The sequence below is a fragment of the Misgurnus anguillicaudatus genome, chromosome 3 (assembly GCF_027580225.2).
Source record: "Misgurnus anguillicaudatus chromosome 3, ASM2758022v2, whole genome shotgun sequence".
In the NCBI taxonomy this organism is placed as follows: Eukaryota; Metazoa; Chordata; class Actinopteri; order Cypriniformes; family Cobitidae; genus Misgurnus; species Misgurnus anguillicaudatus.
In genome coordinates, this window is record NC_073339.2 from 29,203,993 (window position 1) to 29,225,593 (window position 21,601).

The following is a 21,601-nucleotide window of genomic DNA, read 5'->3' on the forward strand; positions in this document are numbered from 1 at the left end:
CACGATATCATTACCATGTACAGAACTATTATTATTCATCTACACACAATCACCACGTACACTGCTGGTGTTTATGGGTACCAGTATATTTAACACTGATGATCTTGCTGTGTATGCCTAGATAAATACAGTTTTTATTCCATGGCACCTTTAAAAAAAATAATGACATATATACAGATAAGTGATATTTAAAAAAATACCTTAATATTCCAAAACAAATTACAGTTTTTCATTAAATTTCATTGTGACTTTAAAGTGTCTTAAAGGGTGTTTGCTAACAAATAGCTATGAAACTAGACTTTGATTGGGACTTTACCTGTCATCACTCACGAAATCTCAAAAACCAGCTGCAAACATGGGTACAATTCCTAACAATAGATACCCGCAGAAAACTTGCGGCTGCAACTGCAAAACCAGAGTCAATGAAAAATGTATTATGTCTCAGCATCTCATCTTTATGCTGGTCTAACCATAAGCCTTCTTTCACATCCCTTGTTCCCTTGCCAGTAAACCCTTTTGACAAAACACCACATCTATCACACCACAGTCCAGTTGCATCTCCTCTGAGGTCCTGCTGTTTCTTATAATCGTCCTGATCTACCTGATACTTTTCCACTTCTGCATATTAGATTTTTCCATTATTGTTGGCATACACCTGTACCACCTGTACTTTTACACTCTGAGCTGATTTATATTATGTACAATTGGTAAAAACATCATTAGAATTTTTTTAAGGTTTAACCAAACGAGTGAATCATTTGAAATGGGTTTAGTACACTGGGAATTTAGTTCAGAGAACGGGGTTTAGTGTTTTAGCAATTCAGAACTGCTAGCCTAGAAACGAGAAATACTTTCTGACGTCTCCCTCTGGTGGCGGACACTATACTTTAAGACAAAAACCTTATATCATATCATGGATGCATTTGATAAATATTTAAAATATTTGTGTACATACATACAAGTTAGTTTTATTATGCAGGCACATATGTATGTACCCCTATGTATTACTGTTTTCCTAAAATGTTTTTGATACAACATAGATTTACAATATGATACAACATACATTTTCGCAAATCAGAAAAGCGTAGTATTACATTTAAAGCAAACATTTTAAAAACTTTTCAGCAAAAATCCGGTATTTTTATTATTTGTGTGTGTAAATCTAGACTAGTGGATAACTGGGGTTCTGGCTAGAGGTGATACATGTACGGCGAAATCTCGCGATATGTTGGGTTTAGGGTTTGGGGCACAGACTGCGGGTGGGGGGGTGTTGTTTGGCCAAATAACTTATATTGAACGTATATTATATTATATTGAACTGATAGTTCTTCTATACTCTTTGGTTTGGGGGTTAGATTAGGATGAAAACAGCGCTCATCCGGCGAGATTCCACGAGATTTTGCGCGTAGCTGTATACCTTCTAGCCACAACCGATAGCTGCCGAGGAGGAATCCAGGAAGTTGACAAATACGTCAGCACAATTTATCAGTATTTTTATTGTGATTGTTAAATGACATGTACATATAAAAATATAAACAAATGTATGGTCAAAAAACATCAAGACAAGGACAAGATGTAAAAAGAAAAAAATTAAACGTTGCTAGAGAGGAAATGCATTTAATGAGCGCAGGCTTTGCCATAGTAGATTTCAAAAGTTGCATCCGGTAGTTGCTTTGGTAACACGCGTAAACAAATGGCGTCGAACTGAGCAACTAAACCGAAGACAGTACACTAACGTTAATTCACAAATTTGTTGGGAAGGCCCAGTAAGTTTGAATGCTTGGTGGCTGAATGTTATATGTAAATCATATTTTGCGAGGTTGTATAGAGTAATAACAACGCACTGCGTAAGTAACTGTTTGGTAGATACGATGGACGACGATCATTTTTCTACAACACTTGCTTACACGAAAAGTCCAAAAACATCCAGAAGAACAACTTTCCAGGTAGTATTACAATAGCATAGGTAATATGCTTCAACGTGAAGTCGTTTAAGTTGCTTAGTAAGCTGCCTACCTTGACAGAATCTAAGTAATGGAATCAATGACACATAACGTTATCTTATCAAATTTCAGAATGAGCTAGAGGCAGCGGTGTCTGCTAGAACTAACAGACATAAACCCAGCTATTCGTACTCTGATGACTTTGACGATGATGAAGACCATGATAAAGATGACGATGGCGGTGAGTTAAATCTGTTCGTATCCGAGTTTAAATAAATGAGTTTTTCAACAAGGTAACTTTAATCTCAGTTTAATCACATAATTTGCATTTAAGTAATTAACTTTGTCTTTAAGTAATTATCTTTATCGTAAAACATTCTCTCTGCAGACATTCTCAGCAACCTCCTTAAAACACAGAAAGAGAGAAAGGACAGATTTAGAGCTGGAAGGACAAAAGGCAAGATCAATGATTTTATGCTTTCGGATGATGAAGACGAAAATGTCAAACCAAAAAAAGTATCTTTCTTAAAAACTAAAGTGAGCAGTTCACCTGTCCACATTGAGCAGCAAGACTCAATGAAAAGTGTAGGTAGCCATCATGGTTCTTTCAATTTCACTCAGTCCAGGAGTACTCCTCAAAGTCCACAAAATTCTGTCACCACAGAGAAAAATCAGGAGGCAGATTCCCCATTGTCCTCTCAGTCAGACAATCTTCAACCACAGTCCACTTTACAGAAGGCTGATCGGTCAGAATCCATAATGAGGATGAGGAACCAGACTGAATCTTCTTTGGTGAGGAAGAGCCTGTCAGAATCCCCTTTGCCATTTAACTCTGAGAATAGCCAATGGAAATCTTCAGTCCCTCTTCCATCAGAGGGCTCTCTTTGTGACAGTCCAGTGTCATTGCTGTCAGATAAACAGGACAACCAAAGGATTTCTTTTGGGGAAGATTGTGATCTTCCTATTCCTCACCCCCGGGAAAGAAGTGTCAAAACAAAACTTCCTACAGGTCAGGGTAAGAACTTTGCATGTTTGCTGCTGTGTAAATTTTGTGCTTTTTTACAACCCTTTTTGGTGTGGTTGGACAGGGTTTAGCTTAAGCCAGGATTAGGCCTTAGTTTAATTAGGAAATATAGATGGGCTGCCGGTTTACAAACATTACAGGGTGCGCGCGCATCCAGGAGGCAGAAAGCCCGATTGGTGAGCTGGTCCACTACTGCAACAACCTTAATTATTGAAGCGTTCTTTATTGTTTGTATATTAATAAAACTTGATTTTAGTTGGATCTGTTTTTCTGTCTTTATTTTTGCAGTGTTACTGTGATACATGTATGAATTATAATGTAAGGCTAGTAACATAATAGTCACATCTACTGTAACATCAGGCACCCAGCACTGACTCTGTTGGTACCATTATCCACGCAACAACTCCTTGGCATTTTGATTTACAGACACCGCTAGTATAAGTAGTTTTAACAAACATGTTTTACTAAAAACATTACTTGTGTGCATTTTGGGGCAAAGGACACTGATGTATTTTAAGATATCGTATGTCAGTGCAAGTTGTTTTCAGTTTGGACAGCTCTTACATTTATTTAGTCTAGACTAGGACTAGTCTAATCCCTGTCTGCGAAATCGGCCATGACTTTGTCACTGTCCTGTTATCGCTGTAGGTATTTTTTTCTAGTATTTTGTGACAGGATTGTGAAAGCTCTGTGTAGGGTGACACCACATTATATCTGCAAATGGATGCTAACTTTCAGTATTGTATTGGATTTTGTCTTTTCTATCAGGATCTGCACTCAAGTTTTTATTCTTGTCTCTGTTATGGTTTTAAGCATGTGGCCCTTGAATTGTTTTCTTGGTGCCAAATAATACTGAACATGACACATAGAGCACAAGAGTCAGAATTCCAACCACATGGCAAACAGTGCCAGGGTAGAAGTGCTGTAAGTTCATGTCTTATCAGTGGCGGCTTGTTACTCCTCATCCGAGGGGCACTAATTCAAAATAAGTGTTCGGAGTATTATGTGTGTGGTTCCCTTTTCCAAAATATGTGTCCTGCGTGTCGAGAGATCCTGTGGGTATTACGTGTTTTGTCAAAATAAGTGCCTGCTGCACACGTGTCAAAACCGTTTATGATAAAAGAGACGCTCATGTTCACAAAATACACGCAAGGCACTCCCTTAACAGTATCTGGCTAACGCGATCGTCTCTTTTATCTAGGGCTGCACGATTTGGGTAATTTTCCCATTGCGGTTATTGATGCTAATATTGCGATGTGCGATTGCGATTATACTGTACTAAATGGTATCATGAGTCAACTTGATGGGTTTTAAGGAAAATCCACACACAGTTTAGCTAAAATGTGCATTTGTAAAACTAGAAATGTTTTCGTTTTGCCACGTGATGTAGCAACTGCTCAGTGTCAGTAATCCTAAATCTAAAATACCGCCATACAACAGACATAGACGTTTTTTTTAGCTACCAGATCACTGTCAACCTCTTCTGCATCCATCTTCGCTCTGGTATAAGTGACGACGCACACCACACATGTGCATGCCACACGTGCACTGCCTTTTTTGTTCGTTTTTCTTTCTTTTTTTAAACAGCAAGGAAAATCATCAAACTGTTATAAGAAAGTTTGTGTTAACAAGTCAACACATTTATTTATTTAATATAATTGCAACATTTTGCTGTCATATCGCACAGGCTGACATCGCGATTGCGATGCGATTAATTGTGCAGCACTACTTTTATCATAAACCCTTTAGATGCGTCTGCAGCAGGCAGTTATTTTGGCAGGACACGTGATGCACAAACGATCTCTCAAAGCGCAGAACACATATTTTGAAATTATGAACCACACACAAGACGGGCTACATACATGTTGTGACGAACTTAGCATCGTGCGCCCTCAAAAAAAGAAGTCACCAGCCACCACTGTGTCTTATAAGAGCATGATGTTGGGATCCTGGCACTCTAGTTTATTGCCTCTGTTCTTGTTCCAATAATATCCTATAGCTTTGTAAAAACATTGAATAGCACCTGATTTTTAATATATTATCTCCGGCATGTTAATTCTTCTCTTTTGAAGCGAAATGATATGTTTGTGAGAGAAAACAATTTGTATTTTGAGCGTATTTAGCGAGTAAGGAATAATGACATTAGGTTTGGTTATGGTTTTTCGAGCATTCAGAATGTTTTTTTTATAAATAAGCTACATATAATACAATAAAATTCCTTTTTTCGAAAACAGGTTTTCCTGCTGAAGACATGTCGCCCAGGCCTTTGCCCAGGCATAAGGCGGTAAATTTGTGGGAACGTGGTCCATTAGAAGAGAAAACACAAGCAGAGACCACTGATTGCAGTGGTAGAGCCATGTCTATAGTGCTCTCCAACACCTCTACCACTAATGAGAGTATTCAGGTATGAAACTGCAAGAACGATTTATATAGATTTGCATGTACATTACATTCATGCATTTCCAAGATTTGCCAAAATCCCTGGGAATCAAGCCCATGATCTTGACATGATCTTTACTTTTGTTCACTTTAGGGCTCAGATGAAGGCTGGGTCATGTCACAAAAGTCCAAGACGTATTCCTCTTCAACAACAGAGACCCTATCTGAGGCTCCAGCTACAGCAGGAAGCGGTTAGTTGTGCGATTTAAATATACTGTATTAGGTGGCTTTCACACTAACAGTGTAGTTCACAATTGTGCACAATTTCCATTAAAAATTGGTAATGTGAATGCTGTCATACGAACCCGGGAGCTCACCAAGGGAAGTAATCTGAGACTACCTGTACGGTGTGGTCTAAGTTCTGTTTAGACCACCTCGTACTGTGGGACTGTGACGCGATTTGGGTGAATGTGATAGCAGCTCGCACTTGGGTATGTACTCGTCCAGGAAGTAAACTAACCCGAGAAAGCGTTTAGGCCAATGATGATTATCATTAGTTTCCACAATGCACAATTACCATGACAACTAATGAATTGTGTATTGTGATGCACATTTGGGCAGTTGACGCTCACTTTGCTGTCCATTGTAACACCAAATTTATATAAAAAAAATGCTATGTTACATTTTACATCCTTTTGTATGTGCGTATTGGTGATGACGTAAGATGAACGCAAGTGCACCGGGGTTCGATAGAATCAAGTGAGTGTGAAACCAGACCAACGCTGCTGGTGCTGGGACCAATTGTACGCTGGTTCAGACAACAAACGTGCCCAGTGTAAAAACCACCATAATGAGTCTAAAAACCTTGTATGGTGGCAATCTGTGAGTTATTTTGGTTATTAATAAGTTATAAATAATTTCATGCAATAAGGAATTTTTGATTGTAGTTGCCTCAGAAGAGAGCAAAGAAGAAAGACAGTCAACATCCTTTGAGGAAAAGCATGTAAGATACTTTTTCTGATTGATTGATCTGAGAGATGAAGAATTGTCAAATAATTAATAATAATTGTCGTATTTTAGTCATAACGTAAATAAGTAATGCAGTGCCCATTAAGTTATGTCAACCATTAAATGGTGATTTAATTCTTTAAGTTTTAATTTCTCTTTGATCAGGAGAGTTTCTCTGGCAACTTTGGGAACCACACATCCACTTCACATGCTCAAAGGATCAGAAAATCCTCAGACAGGTTAGTAAATTTGTTTTATATTTAATGTTCACAAGTTGTTTTGTAAACACAAAGCTATTTGTTTATGTTTTATGTTATGTTCCTTTATGTTTGTATTGAATTTTTTTCTTATCTCATACTACACACAACAGTCCCAAAAGTAATTTGTCCTGACTTATGTTGCAAACTTTCTACCATTCCATTTTATTGTTTGCTGTGGTGTGGCTGCATGTTGGATTGGGTGTTTGCTAAACAGGAAAACCTATTAAACATTGTTTATGAGGTCAAATGTTCAGTTTTTTTAGCATTTGTTCTGCTAAGGCTACTTGTTTGTTGTGAATCTGACACCTCACAACGCTGTTGAAATAAGACTGCACACTGCATTGTAGTTTTGTTAACACAATGTAACATCACATTAACATTTTTTAAAAAGATTTTCAACAATAAAATAATATAAAGAACAAGGTCTTTGGGAGAAAGTGCTAAGGTCAGATGAGACCCAAATTGAGCTCTTTGGCATCGACTCGCCATGTTTGGAGGAACATAACTTCATACTTTGACCCCAGGAAGACCATTCTTACAGTCAAGCACCATTGCAACATTCTGCTTTGGGGTTGTTTCTCTGCTAAGGGTACATTGAAAGTAACAAGCTTGTCAAGTATGCAACGAATACTTGAAATTTGACCCCTGCATTTAACCCATCCCAGTGAGTAGTGAACACAGACACTGCAAGTCGTGAGTGAGCACACTCTGAGCAGTGGGCCCCTATCCCGGGGGAGCAATTAGGGTAAGGTGCCTTGCACTTCTGTTGCTACCCGCCGGTCGTGAGACTTGAACTGACTCTCTAACCACTAGGTTACACTTTACCGCATCAAGGGGCCCTGTAAAATACTAGAAGCTCATTCCCTCAGCCAGAACACTGAAGATGGGACGTGGATAAGGCTTCCAGCATGAAAAAGACCTGAAACATACTGCCCTGACAATAAATGATTGGCCTAAGAGGCAAGCACATGAATTCTTTCCCCGCCGTTGATGAGTTATCTTCATTATCTTATGGCTTCCTTGCAATGACAAGTGTTTACGGCAATACATGTTTCTGCTATTGTCAACTAGATGGCACGCTTACCCAACTTATAAGACAGTAAAGCAGGGGTTCTCAAACTTTTGGCAACCAGGGACCCTCTAACTGGGAAATTTTCCAACACACCTTGTTTTCAAACCAGAACGCCCATGGGCGCGAAATTGGGCGCAAATACATTTGCTATTTAAACAACGTGGCACTAAATGTGAAAATGACAATTGCCCCGGGTTGAATGTTTTTAAATGTTTTTAAATATGAAAAATGAAATGATAACAATGTAAAAGATTGTTATTGGGTCCTTTAGACATAAATGATATACGATTACGAGACTTTAGAAGGCGTAAAGAGCTGCTTCACCTGTAGCCTGATTAGTAATTGCATGTTTTGCTTTAAACAAATCCAAATATTGCATCTTTTTTATATGTTTTTTAAATGCTACCCCACAGATTTATCATATATGATGACTTTGTACCTGTGGATATGGTGAGATGAAAACCTTTATGCTTTTCAAACACGGCGCTGTCCGAGTGCTGAAAAGTACCGGCCCTTGATATGTTTGTAAATTTTTTATCTCCTGTTTGTTACAAATAAAGTATTTTTAGAATACAAACCTTTTCTTGCATATTTGTAAATAATTTTTTGAGATTTACACTGATCATCTAGGCTATCCTTCCATTAACTGCAATTAAAATTCTGCTAATTTTAATTCCATGACTGAAAGAAAACGACTTTTAAAAGGTTTTAATACAAAAATAAAGATTTCAATAAAAATGAAAACGACGCAATTTTTAAACATCAATCTTAAACTGGTGGTCTTCTTCCCCCACTTAGTTTTTCAATTTACAAATTACCCCTTCTAAATAGGGAATCAGCATGGCTCCAGTGCAACTGGCTTTTGAAAGGGATGAGAAATGAGATTCTCATTGGTTTATTGCACGTTACACTTACGCCCAAAACACATTGCGACAATACAGTAGGAACAACCCTTTTAGACTGTGCGCTTGGCTTGGCACACAAACCATATTTCCCGTCGTTAAATTAGCAAAAGTGGAGTTTTTCCTAGTCATGTGAGAACATAGTAATACATCAGTTTGTTTTTGTCAGAATAATTTACTTTTACTTTTTTGAAATTATATCTGGACATATTGTGATTTTCAGATTTTCCTCATCAAAGGGAATAAAATACAGAAATAATCAATTCTTTGTTAAAGTATATTTTGTCCAAGGTAAATAATTTTTGTTTTGTTACTGAATTGTTTTTTTATCATTACTGCTATGGTTTTGTGAGAATGCCCCGAGAAGCTTTACTCAAGGAACAATACATTTGAAGAGCAGAAAGATTTATAGGGCCCCAAAAAATCATTTATCCTTCGGAAAAATTTACTGAGTGTGCTGTGGCACTCAGTGAAAAATGTCTTTTGGACCTTTTAAACCTCCCAACCCTTATTCATCTGATTTCAGGAAGTCCAAGAGCTCCTACACAGCAGAGTCTAAATACCTGGGAACATTGAAAATTTTGGATCAGAGGACGCAGGAGGCCCAACAGATTCCAGAGGCAGCGGATTCACTAAGAGCTGCTGTGTACCAAGTTAGTCAAATTATCACTTACTGTTATGTTTAGTGGCCCACCTTTTATTATTAGTTTAATTTCTTTAAAAATCTGCAAAATCCCCAAAAACAGAATATCTTGCTAAAATAAAACCGTGCTTGTTTTTTCTGCATAGGAATGGGTAAAAAAGAAAGAAGAAACCATAAAAATTAAAATGATTGCAAAGAAACAGGAAGAAAAGTTAAAAGAAGATAAAAAGCAAGAGGTATACCTACATTTTCTTGTCTATGTTTAGTTCATTGCATTTTTTGCACCTTAGTTCTGTTATTCCTCAACTTTCTAGGACATGCTGGCAAAAATTGCAGATGCTAAAGCCTCTTATGAGGCCTGGAAAGAGAAAAAAAAGGATGTCATCCGAAAGAAAGAAAAAGAAAAACAGGAGGAAGTAAATCGACAACAAACGGAAAGGGATAAAATGCAAGAAAAAAAGGAAATCGCAAAACAGGTCAGTGGTTTTTAACTATAATTACTGGAATATTACATTTGCATCAAGTAAAGTGATTTGGTTAAATTAAGTATTTTGAAAACGTTTTTAAAAATGTATTCCAAACCAAAAATACCTCTTTTAAGCACTGTTATATACATATCTGTAGTGACTAACATAATTGTTTACAAATTTATTTAAAATGTAATCTTGCAAATAAAATTGTTGTTTTCAAAGAAAGAATTCATGATCATGGCAAGGAAGGGGATCATATCACACTTCTTTAAAGTCCCTCTATATTCTATTATTTCTGATAACAAGCTAAATAAATAACCAATAAATTAACTCAGATTAAATCATAGCTAATGCCTATCAAACATTATTCTGAGCTAACATTAATGTGTAAAATAAATTTACTGTATATAATGTTATAGCTGCAGATCCTTAAATTCTTGCCTGGGTGCCAAATCCGCACAGTGGTGATCTATGCTCATTGTCTCCCCTTGTCTTTTGGATACCAAAATATTTTTATTTTTCACAATATATTTGTTCCAGAGGTTAGTTTAGTCACCAGACCGATAAAAAAAACAAGGGCCAGACGCGTAACTGGGGCAACATACACATGTCCGATGAAACCGTATATAATGTTACCGTTACACAAACAAGTTCACATTTAAAAAGACATAAAAATAAGGAAAATAAATTATATAAAAACTGAAAAAGTATATAATATGTAGTATTAAAATATGTGGTATTGTATAGATTTTTCATAAGATGTACATAAGCACATCTACATGTAAAAAAAATTGTCTATGGGGTGGTTTCCCGGACAGTGTTTAGATTAATCCAGGACTAGACCTTATTTATATTAGGCCACTTAAGGAGTTTTTACAAACATACCTTACAAAAAACACTACATGTGTGCATCTTAAGATTTATGTTAAAATTAAACAGGACAAGATGTTTTTAAATGAAAGCAGCTCAAACATGCATTTTAATCTGGGACTAGGATAAGCCCTGTCCGGGAAACCGCCCCTATATGATTGTACAGAGAAACTATTAAAAGAACACTATTAGCTCACTTCTTACTAGCTGTTTTAGTTTTAATTCCTAATATGTCGTCTTTGAAGGTGAAGTGAGTAAACTGTAGGATGATCTATTGACAGAAATGCAATATAATGTACACAATTATATGTTTTCAGTGGTGTATTAAAGATGAACCATGAACAGTTTCATCCATTATGTTTTTTATTACCTTAGAATAAGCCATTTCTATCTGCATGCATTGAAAGTCGCCATTTTGTGCTGCCATGTTTCTACAGTAGCCCTAAATGGACAAACTGCTCCACAGAGTGTGTTTCTAAACTATAATAACCTAATTGCTTGCTTGACTGCCTACGCTCTGCTGTCTCAGACAACGAAACCTTTTATTATGTGTAGGTAGGGTTGGGAATCGAATTTCAATTCCAATTTTGGAATGATTCATAAGAAAGGAATTGGGCCCTTTTATAAAATTACAATTTCGATTCAACTTAACAATTACGGACCACACGGTCACATCATTTTCACGTCATCAGTGCGCATGATGGACCATGGTGGAAGGCGCTCTAAAGTGTGGCTACATTTTGCAAAATCAGAAAAAGACAAATGTAATTATTGTGATAAACTATTATGTTGCAAAAGGGGTATCACCAGCAATATGGCAAAGCATCTGCAGTTGGTTCATTGTATTGAGTTAAAAGAATGCACCCTGTTTGATGTGTTGCGCATCCTGTGTGCCAGCTTTGCAGAGTGCTTTGTATTAGTCGCTGCCAACAGTAGTGCAGCAGCAGTGCCGGCACATGCTACAAATGAGACCATATTCTCCCTTGCTTTGAAAGGAAGGCTCACACAGGAAAAAAACTGAGGAGTGCGACAGATCGATCCCAACATTTTGATTACAACATTTAATGAATGTTGCATGCATTTTCTGTTGTTGAGTTGCCATCATTTAGGCAGAAGTTATTCAGGGCTGGAGTGGGACTCATTTTAGTTCATGACTGACTTTATTAAAAAAATATAATTGAATAAATTTGAGCGGGTTTATCAACCCCAGGGAGTCAGCCGACAACTTAGCACCCTCTTCTATATGTTACATTATTAACACGCTCGCTTGTAAAGTTTATTCATAGCCACTGTATTTATGTTGTCTGTCGATTTTGTTTGTTTTCCCCTGCTTCTATTAATGTAAAGCTTCTTTTCACAATTGGTAATTGTTATATACGTAAATAAAATTTAATTGAATTAAATCCTCAGTAGCTTACAAAAGTCTCAAATCAGCCCATTCTTTTGAAATGTGTATAAATATCACACAGTGTGAAAAGTCGTGGAATACATAGGCCAAATTTCAATTTTGCATGCATATGATACCCAGTCATTCCTGTTCACTTAATACAGGGCATCTTTTTGTTTCATTTTATGTATTTTTTTCTTATTTTTTATCTTTTTTTTCTTTTAACCCAAACCCCAAATTTAAACGCTAACTCCAAGCAAACATTGTTTCCAAGCAACCTATCTAACCCCAAGCAACAATGGTTTAAAAAAACAGGAAAAAACAATAAGAGAATCAAATTTGGATTTGGAATTGATACATTTGAAACTATGCCCAACCCTATGTGTTGGCCACTCTAGCTTTTCTATCTGCTTCGAAAGGGAGTGGTAAACGGTGAACTGACCCATTGGTTACAATACGCAACCTTACAGCAAGATGCTGCTAAAATGTAGACATTGCACTTTTAAGTGTGATTTTTGAAAGCAGCACATTTGGGCTCTACTACTGAATGCAATTTTAGTATAATGTGCAATATTTCACATGATGGAATGACAATGTAAATATTTCCAAAGCAGGTTTTTGAGAAATGGAAACAGGAGCATGATGAAATCCTCAAAGAAAAGATAAGGAAAAAGAAACAGACTGAGAAAAGAGAGAAACTACAGCAAGGTCAAGTGAAAGATGAGAGGAAGAGGGACTGTACCTCTGCTTTCATGAAATGGTAAGTAGGACATCTTTATATCTTTAATATTATAATTTTTTTTAAATAGCTGCTGGTCATGATTAAGTCATTCAAGCAAGCAATTTCATTAAGATGTTAATGTGTTCTCTTTGTGAAGCCTCAGGTTGCAGACTTACATTTTTACCTTTCCTGTTGTGAGTTGAAGAACATGATGTTATTTACTTTATATATTAGGAGTGAACAAAAGAAGTGTGTAATTCAAGCAAAGGTAAGAGAAGAACGCAAGCAGGAAACATTTCAAGAAGTGGAAGAACAATATGAAAAGGAGGAACGAGAGAAAATGGCTTTGGAAGTGTATGACAAATGGCTGGTATGTTACAAAAAGTATAATACAGTAAGCTCTTTCAATAGGTTATGAATAGACCTGCCTTGTCACAAACATGCTGTTATGCACCATACATTTTATTCATGTAAGTAATATAAACTATATCACATGTATCAGTTAGGACGGTAATAGACTAGGTATAAATTGCAGTATTTTATTTGTAAACATACTGTAAGCAGTATCTTATTATTGTTTTGATCCTGATTTTATGTCGTCTTGGTCATTTATCACAGAGAAGAAAAGAGTTTCAACAAAAAAGAGAAAGAAAAGAAAAGAGGATACAAGCGATTCTTCATGATGAGCCACCTCCACCATGGAGTCCCCCTAATAAAACAATCCCATTTGGAAAATAAGCATTATTTTTTTGGTAATTGGCCTTATGTGAAAATATAAAATTTTTTATTTGTATACATGCCTTTAAAATAAATTAGTGCTATTTGTTACCATGGACCACAAAACAATTCGTAAGTCGCACAGCACAAGTATATTTGTAGAAAAAGCAAAAAATACTTTGCATGGATTTTTCTTTTATGCCAAAAGATGTGTAAAGATCATGTCCATGAAGTAGATATTTTGTAAATTTCCTACCGTTAATATATCAAAACTGTCTTTGTGAGTGGATACAGCAAAATCACGAGCAAATTTGCCAAAAACTCGCCTACAAACAATTTGCTACCCGTTTATGGAGATTTCCCATTCAGGTTTGGTTTATGGAAAATTTACAATTTTTTTCCCATTCAGTCAACAATGTCATCACAGCTGTAATCCAGTAGATAGCACTAAAATGCAAAACTTTAAATGCGTATTTCTCAACGTTTCGATTTTCTTGAACCCTCAGATTCCAGATTGTATGTTTTTTTAGGATAAGTTTTGACATCAATGGAATGCTCATTTATTTAGCTTTCGGATTATGTATAAAACTCAACTTTAAAAAAATTCCCATACGACTGTTTTTGTGGTCCTGGGTCACATTTATAGAATGTTGTATATTTATAGGTTTTAAAGATTTGTCAGTGCCTTAATTTATTTTTAAATAGATTTTTTATGCTATTTAGTTAACTACAGTGGTTGCAATGTGTACATTTAATGAGGATCTATTGACAGAAATGCAATGTAATATACATAAATATGTTTGCAGTGCTATATAAAGACCTCACATAATGAACTGTTATGTTTTTGTACTTTGATGAGCCATTTTTATCTATATACACCACATGTCCCCTTAAATAGAAGTGGGTATTTTGCATCGCTCTACAGAATGCGTTTTATCACTACACTCTCAGAAAAAAAGGTACAGTTGTACCTTTTAAAAAGGTCCTAGTGACAACAAATGTAATTTTGTTTTGAGAGGTTATGTTGTATCAGACGACAATGTGTTTGTCCTGTGGTGGCTACCATATCTTCTCCATGCGTTTCCAAAGGGATGGTTGAGCTGTGGATTGAGCCGTTGCTGGAAATTTGCAACCGCTAAAATCTACACTTTTTTTTAATCTTGTTCAAAAATTTGTGTTACCAATTAAAGTAATTTTTAAATTGATCAAAATTTTTACAATGTAGTTAATGGTAATGATTTAGTTGATGTTTATATTTTAGTTAAACTTGGTGCTATTTAGAGACTTTTGTTTACTTTTTGACAAAATATTCACAGTTTGGACCCTTTGTTGATGATGAGAAGCTATGCTGCTTTATTTATATTTAGAACTAAGAGCTATAGCCCCCTAGAAATAGTACTGTTAGGTTTCAGTAATTCATTGAAAACAAACATTTCTGTTACCAAGCAAAGTACCTATTATTACCATCTAATCTGTGGTATGCTTAGAAAATACAGTAGAATAATCTTAATTTCTCCTCCTGGGGTGAGGGGTGCAGTATCGATGGAACACAAAACTCAACGCTAGAGCAATGAAAACATATAATAATAGGATCTGGCGTTAATTCTCTGCCTGGCGACCTGAACAGTGTGTCTTTGCTGTGGGGAACATGCAAGTGTTTGTCATGCACATGAGATGAAAAGCCATCTGCTTGAAATAAAAATCTCTAATGCAGATGTCGTCTACAGATAAAAGATTTTTAGGCAGAGATGGAAATTTATTATTGAGTTGTAGATAAAATGCTAGTGGGACATACAAAGACAGACAGGACTTTAATTGACAGGATCAATACTCTGAGACCCTACTTCTATTTTTATATTGTGCTCTTGTGCCCAATGAGTATCGAGTGGTCGGGCTTTTCCTGTTAGATGATTGATCTCTAATGGTTTGGTGGCTGATCAGAATGGGGAATTTGTAAACCAAATACATTTCTTTAACGTTTTTAATGTAATTATTTGCCTTGCCTTATTGTCATTTTTAAAACTTGATATGGATCTTAATCGCTATTTAATTTCAATTACATCAATTTGATCATCAATAAATAATGAGGTTGTTACTGCTTATAATCATCATTTGATTCATTCTGACCATGACCCTACAAACTTAATCTCTAACCTTTCCATTTTATCAAATGTTTTATAAATACAACACTTATTTTTGAAATTGCAAGATGCAGTAATGTGTTTACAAAGACTTATTGCTGCTCTTTTCTATTTATTCTTTGGTCGTGTGATGAAATGGTTATCATTAGCAGTGCCAGATATATACATTTGTCTCAAATATCATTCAGAGGTAGGTGGAGAGAATGTTAAACATTTAGTTGAAATGTTACACTCTTCTATTGCCATGCCTGATAAGGAAGCATTTTAACATTTCTGGAACACACAATTTCTAAAAACTAAAAGTAAGGTTACATACTTATTTCATTTAAATGTTACAAAATAAATATTATACTATAGCACAGACTAATAAACACATTTTAAACTATAAAGTAACTAGTCAAAAATTCAACACAATAGTCTTGTCTTACAGGTGTTATACTTCACAGTATATACAGACAATTACTTAAGCATACACGCAAACAGCAGAATCTGCTAAATGTTAATAAAAATAAAATGATTTATTAAAAAGCAGTTTGCTTTTATTTAGAACTGCCCTGAAAAATGTATGTGTCATACCAATAACTGGCAATAATAAATACACTCACCTAAAGGATTATTAGGAACACCATACTAATACTGTGTTTGACCAAATAACTGGCAATAATAAATACACTCACCTAAATGATTATAAGGAACACCATAATAATTCTGTGTTTCACCCCCTTTCTCCTTCAGAACTGCCTTAATTCTACATGGCATTGATTCAACAAGATGCCGAAAGCATTCTTTAGAAATGTTGGCCCATATTGATAGGATAGCATCTTGTAGTTGATGGAGATTTGTGGGATGCACATCCAGGGCACGAAGCTCCCGTTTCACCACATCCCAAAGATGCTCTATTGGGTTGAGATCTGGTGACTGTGGGGGCCATTTTAGTACCGTGAACTTATTGTCATGTTCAAGAAAACAATGTGAAATGATTCAAGCTTTATGACATGGTGCATTATCCTGCTGGAAGTAGCCATCAAAGGGGGGGTACATGGTGGTCATAAAGGGATGGACATGGTCAGAAACAATGCTCAGGTAGGCCGTGGCATTTAAACGATGCCCAATTGGCACTAAGGGGCCTAAAGTGTGCCAAGAACACCTCCCCCACACCATTAAACAACCACCACCAGCCTGCACAGTGGTAACAAGGCATGATGGATCCATGTTCTCATTCTGTTTACGCCAAATTCTGACTCTACCATCTGAATGTCTCAACAGAAATTGAGAGTCATCAGACTAGGCAACATTTTTTCAGTCTTCAACTGTCCCATTTTGGTGAGCTCATGCCAATTGTAGCCTCTTTTTCCTATTTGTAGTGGAGATGAGTGGTCACTCTAAAAAACGATTCGTTGGCTGAACAACCATAACTTATGAAAGTAATTGGATTAAACACAAAAAACTTAGTATTTATAACTTTTCAACCTCTACTTACCATATTTAGTATGTGTAACACAAAAATTTAAGTTACCAGGTGAACTTAAATGTATCCAAAAATAAAATGAAAAAACATAAGTAGTGCTAACTACTATAACAATTGCATCAAAATTAAGTAAATCTAGCATAACATTTTAAGTAACTATAGAGCCACGTGATTTCCCATGATGCCTTTCCAGCCAAAAATTATGACATCTGTCGTAGCCATTTTGTGAAGCACATGCCCTGTAAAAAATCCAACTCCAAAATGTTCTTTTAACAAAAAACAAAGTTTTTCTTCATCAGTTCATTAATTTGTGTTCACTGAATGAAATAAACATAATCATCCTGCTAACAAATATCATTGGTTGACTGGAGTTTTAAGTTTTTGTCCAATTTGTTTACCCAACTTGCCAAATTGAGTAATCTGAACAAGCAATTAAAAAAAACAATGGTCTGAATAGTTCCCAGCATGCATTGCGACATGTTCACTTCTTTGGTTAATATTTACTAAAAAAGATGACTGTTTTAATGTTTGCTGGGTTTATTTATGTTGATATGTTGTTAATGTTAGTTATATGTTGTATTTAGAGTTATTTTGAAAAAATTATGTTTGTTCATTGTTTCCATGATTGAGAAGTGTGTGCTCAGTGTGGAGGGCAACACAGTGGGTTAGCGCGCATCATTGTTTCCTCACAGCAAAAAGGTCTCTGATTCAAGCAAGAGCTAAGTCAGACAAAGACTTTGTTCATGAGACCTTTCTGTGTACACTAAATTATGTATACCTTTCTTTGTATACTAAATTGCTCCAACTTCACTCTAAAATATGTGTTGGATTTACTTAAAAAGTGTGATGCAAAAATGGTGCATATATATTTTAAGTAATCCCAACTTGGAATAATTTTACTTAAAATAAACAAGAAAATATGTGTTGTATGAACTTAAATATTTGAGTTCATCATAATTCTTTACTTAAAGATTTAAGTAAATAAAACACGGGTTTTCTTGTAGATTTTAAGTAGAACTATCAAAGTTGGGAATACTTAAAAAGTGTGATGCAAAAATGGTGCATATATATTTTAAGTAAATCCAACACATCATTTTTTAGAGTGTACCCGGTGTGGTCTTTTGCTGTTGTAGCCCATCCGCCTCAAGGTTGTTCCCTTTTCACATCATTCTTTGTAAACCCTAGAAATGGTTGTGCGGGAAAATCCCAGTAACTGAGCAGATTGTGAAATACTCAGAGCGGCCCGTCTGGCACCAACAACTATGCCACACTCAAAATTGCTTAAATCACCCTTTTTCCCATTCTGACACTCAGTTTGGAGTTCAGGAGATTGTGTTGACCAGGACCACACCCCTTAATGCATTGAAGCAACTACCTTGTGATTGGTTGATTAGATAATTGCATTATTGAGAAATTCAACAGGTGTTCCTAATAATCCTTTAGGTGTGTGTAATTTTAAAAGAATAACCCATTTCTTAAATTTACATACCCTTGATTCTTAATACTGCAAAATATTGCTTGGATGGTCAATGTTTGTTTTTATGTTTTGTGATAGTTGTTTAAGGTGACTTCACACTGGTCCAACAAAAACCAACTCCAGCAGACCCCAACATTCAGCGTATGTTGGGGTTTGTTGGATCATTGTGAATTGGCCTTATGAGTCCCTTGTTTGTCCTGAGCCATCAAACCGCAGATTAGCCTTTATAAGGTCCAGCACATTCTTTGCTTTTCAAGCATATTTTGCATGTTTCCAACAATATTTGTTTCCAGCGTTGGTTATGCGTTGTTAAGATTCATCTTTTCAGATTGAAGATTGATACATGAGACTTGTAAAGCTACAAGCATTCACTGATGCTCAAAAAGTCAAACATGATGCATTAAGAGCCAGGTGTCAGTAAACGTTTGGACAACATCTGTGTCAATCTGTGAAATATTTTTCAGGACTAAATAAAAACAAACTATAATTTTTTACTTTTTCTTTAAAAATAAAAATAACATTGCAGATTTTGCAAACATTTTCATTTCCCTTATTAAATAAATTACATCTTTATCCTTATGTTAATTATTTGTGGCGTTTCTAAAAGCAAATGGTCATTACAGTGTGTTTACCTGCTTAAAGGTAACACTGATTGAATTTTGCTTATCTCTTGCCCTACATTTTTTCCTCACTGCATCTCTGCTACAAACCCTTCTCATCCTATTATTTAACCTGGCACACTTGAACACAGCCACAAATGATCCTCTATAGTTCCTGTTCATCCAGCCATAGAGAATAGGGTTGGCAAAGGTGGAGCACATTGCAACAATATGGAAAGCTGTATAGAGCAATTTGAAGTCTCTCATTTCTAATAGACTGCTATCAATATCCACAGCCAGCTGAAAGGCATGAAAGGGCAACCAGCTGACAGTAAAGACCACAACCACAGCGACCAGCATTTTTGTTGTTTTCTGTCGCCGCTGATGTCGGTCGCTACGGCCACCGCCAGGGCTAATGTGATTTCGAAGCTTGTTCCAGATCCGAGTGTACGCAAATGAAATGATACATAATGGAAGGCCGTACTGCAGAAAAAACATTGCAATGCTGTAAATTGTTCCATTCGCACTGCTTCCAGGCCACTTTTCGGCACAACCCTGAATCGACTGCTCAGGCGTTAGGTTAAAGGTTACATATTCACGAAAAATCGCTAGAGGGCTGGCAAGGATTGCGCTGACAACCCATGTGACCACAATGACGATTACACACATGTCTTTGGACATCTTGGTTTCCATGTGATGGACGATGCTACGATACCTGTCCAGCGCTATAACATTGAGTGTTATGGTCGAAACATGCACAGCTAAGCCTTGTGCAAATGGCAGCAGGTAGCACATTACCTGTCCAAATTTCCACTCTCCATACAGTGTGTACATCAAAGTAAAAGGTAAACACAGTGTGTTGACCAACAAGTCGGCCACAGCCAAGTTGGTGATGAAATAATTAGTAACAGTGTGTAAGTTTTTAAAGTTGTACACCACATATATAACCAAGGAGTTCCCAGTCACACCAAAGACGATGATGGTGCTGTAAGCCAAAATCAAGATCACTTGAACACCCACTAGTTTTGTACTATCTTCCAAACGATCTAGTAAGTCGTCCTCAACACGGACAGTGGCAGGTGTACAGCAGTTTGTAGACTTGAACTGGGAGCTCAGGATTTTATCTTCAGATATGTTTATTTCAGTTCGTATATCCATATTTAGTATTTCTTGCTTTAAGCCACTTATTCTGAAAAAGAAAACAAATAAGTACCTGAAAACCTATTCGAACTGTGCACATTAATTATAGCTATGATAGATAGATCAGACGTGGGCAAACTAGGGCCCACGGACCAAATTTGGCCCACTGGGCACTTTTATCCGGGCCGCGAAGCAGTTTATAATTACAGTGAGAAAAATAAGTATTTGAACACCCTGCTATTTTGCAAGTTCTCCCACTTAGAAATCATGGAGGGGTCTGAAATTGTCATCGTAGGTGCATGTCCACTGTGAGAGACATAATCTAAAAAAAAATCCAGAAAGCACAATGTATGTTTTTTTAACTATTTATTTGTATGATACAGCTGCAAATAAGTATTTGAACACCTGTCTACTAGCTAGAATTCTGACCCTCAAAGACCTGTAAGTCTGCCTTTAAAATGTCCACCTATACTCCATTTATTATCCTAAATTAGATGCACCTGTGTGAGGTCGTTAGCTGCATAAACACAACTGTCCACCCCTTACAATCAGTAAGAATCCAACTACTAACATGGCCAAGACCAATGAGCTATCTATAGATACTAGAGACAAGTGGTACACCACCACAAGGCATCATGCTTTGGGGGTGTTTTTCTGCACATGGGACAGGGTGACTGCACTGAATTAAGGAGAGGATGATCGGGGCCATGTATTGCGAGATTTTGGGGAACAATCTCCTTCCCTCAGTTAGAGCACTGAAGATGGGTCGAGGCTGAGTCTTCCAACATGACAACGACCCGAAGCACACAGCCAGGATAACCAAGGAGTGGCTCTGTAAGAAGCATATCAAGGTTCTGGTGTGGCCTAGCAAGTCTCCAGACCTTAACCCAATAGAGAATCTTTGGAGGCCCTACTGAAAAATCCAGCTTGGTTTTAGCTGGTTTTGCTGGTGTAGGAAGCTGGTTTTGCTGGTGTAGCAAGCTGGTCTAGCTGTGTTTTGGTCACATTTTAAGCTGGTCTAGCTGGACTTAGCTGGTCAGGCTGGAATACCAGGTGGCACACCAGCATGACCAGCTTTGTCAGGCTGGGAGGACCAGGGTAAACCACCTTAAACCAGCTAAAACCAGCTACCAGCTTATGCTGGTTTTAGCTGGATTTTTCAGTAGGGGGGAACTCAAACTGTGTGTTTCTCAGCGACAGGCCAGAAACGTGACTGATCTAGAGAAGATCTGTGTGGAGGAGTGGGCCAAAATCCCTACCTGCAGTGTGTGCAAACCTGGTGAAAAACTACAGGAAACGTTTGACCTCTGTAATTGCAAACAAAGGCTACCGTACCAAATATTAACATTGACTTTCTCAGGTGTTAAAGTGCCCATATTA

General features: G+C 36.7%; 2 protein-coding genes across 6 annotated transcripts; one reads left to right on the forward strand and one right to left on the reverse strand.

Annotated features, from left to right (window-relative positions):
• Nucleotides 1-1,446: 1,446 nt before the first annotated feature.
• Nucleotides 1,447-13,508, forward strand: map9 (microtubule-associated protein 9). 5 transcript variants are annotated; one of them, XM_055205359.2, is made up of 14 exons: nucleotides 1,447-1,766; nucleotides 1,867-1,946; nucleotides 2,076-2,184; nucleotides 2,332-2,958; nucleotides 5,202-5,371; nucleotides 5,501-5,597; nucleotides 6,294-6,349; nucleotides 6,520-6,593; nucleotides 9,115-9,241; nucleotides 9,378-9,467; nucleotides 9,546-9,707; nucleotides 12,570-12,718; nucleotides 12,914-13,049; nucleotides 13,298-13,508. In XM_055205359.2, the coding sequence occupies exons 2-14, from the start codon at nucleotides 1,872-1,874 to the stop codon at nucleotides 13,415-13,417; spliced, it is 1,992 nt and encodes a 663-aa protein (XP_055061334.2). In that variant the 5' UTR covers nucleotides 1,447-1,766; nucleotides 1,867-1,871; the 3' UTR covers nucleotides 13,418-13,508. The 5 variants fall into 5 exon arrangements, with proteins under 5 accessions (XP_055061334.2, XP_055061336.2, XP_055061338.2 ...); XM_055205361.2 differs by having other exon boundaries at nucleotides 1,447-1,946; nucleotides 2,332-2,952; XM_055205363.2 differs by having other exon boundaries at nucleotides 1,447-1,946; nucleotides 2,332-2,952; nucleotides 12,573-12,718.
• A 4,819-nt stretch (nucleotides 13,509-18,327) lies between these two features.
• On the reverse strand, nucleotides 18,328-20,705 carry npy2r (neuropeptide Y receptor Y2). Its single transcript, XM_073859958.1, has one exon. It carries the CDS (start codon nucleotides 20,237-20,239, stop codon nucleotides 19,100-19,102), a length of 1,140 nt encoding a protein of 379 aa, XP_073716059.1. The 5' UTR covers nucleotides 20,240-20,705; the 3' UTR covers nucleotides 18,328-19,099.
• Between the last annotated feature and the right edge of the window lie 896 nt (nucleotides 20,706-21,601).

Excerpts from the sequence above, each read along its gene's own strand:
- map9 (XM_055205359.2), top strand. The coding sequence starts at position 1,872 with ATGGACGACGATCATTTTTCTACAACACTTGCTTACACGAAAAGTCCA. Across the intron at positions 5,372-5,500 it reads CCACTAATGAGAGTATTCAG|GGCTCAGATGAAGGCTGGGT; the intron begins GTATGAAACTGC and ends TGTTCACTTTAG. Across the intron at positions 12,719-12,913 it reads ACCTCTGCTTTCATGAAATG|GAGTGAACAAAAGAAGTGTG; the intron begins GTAAGTAGGACA and ends TTTATATATTAG.
- npy2r (XM_073859958.1), bottom strand. The coding sequence starts at position 20,239 with ATGGATATACGAACTGAAATAAACATATCTGAAGATAAAATCCTGAGC.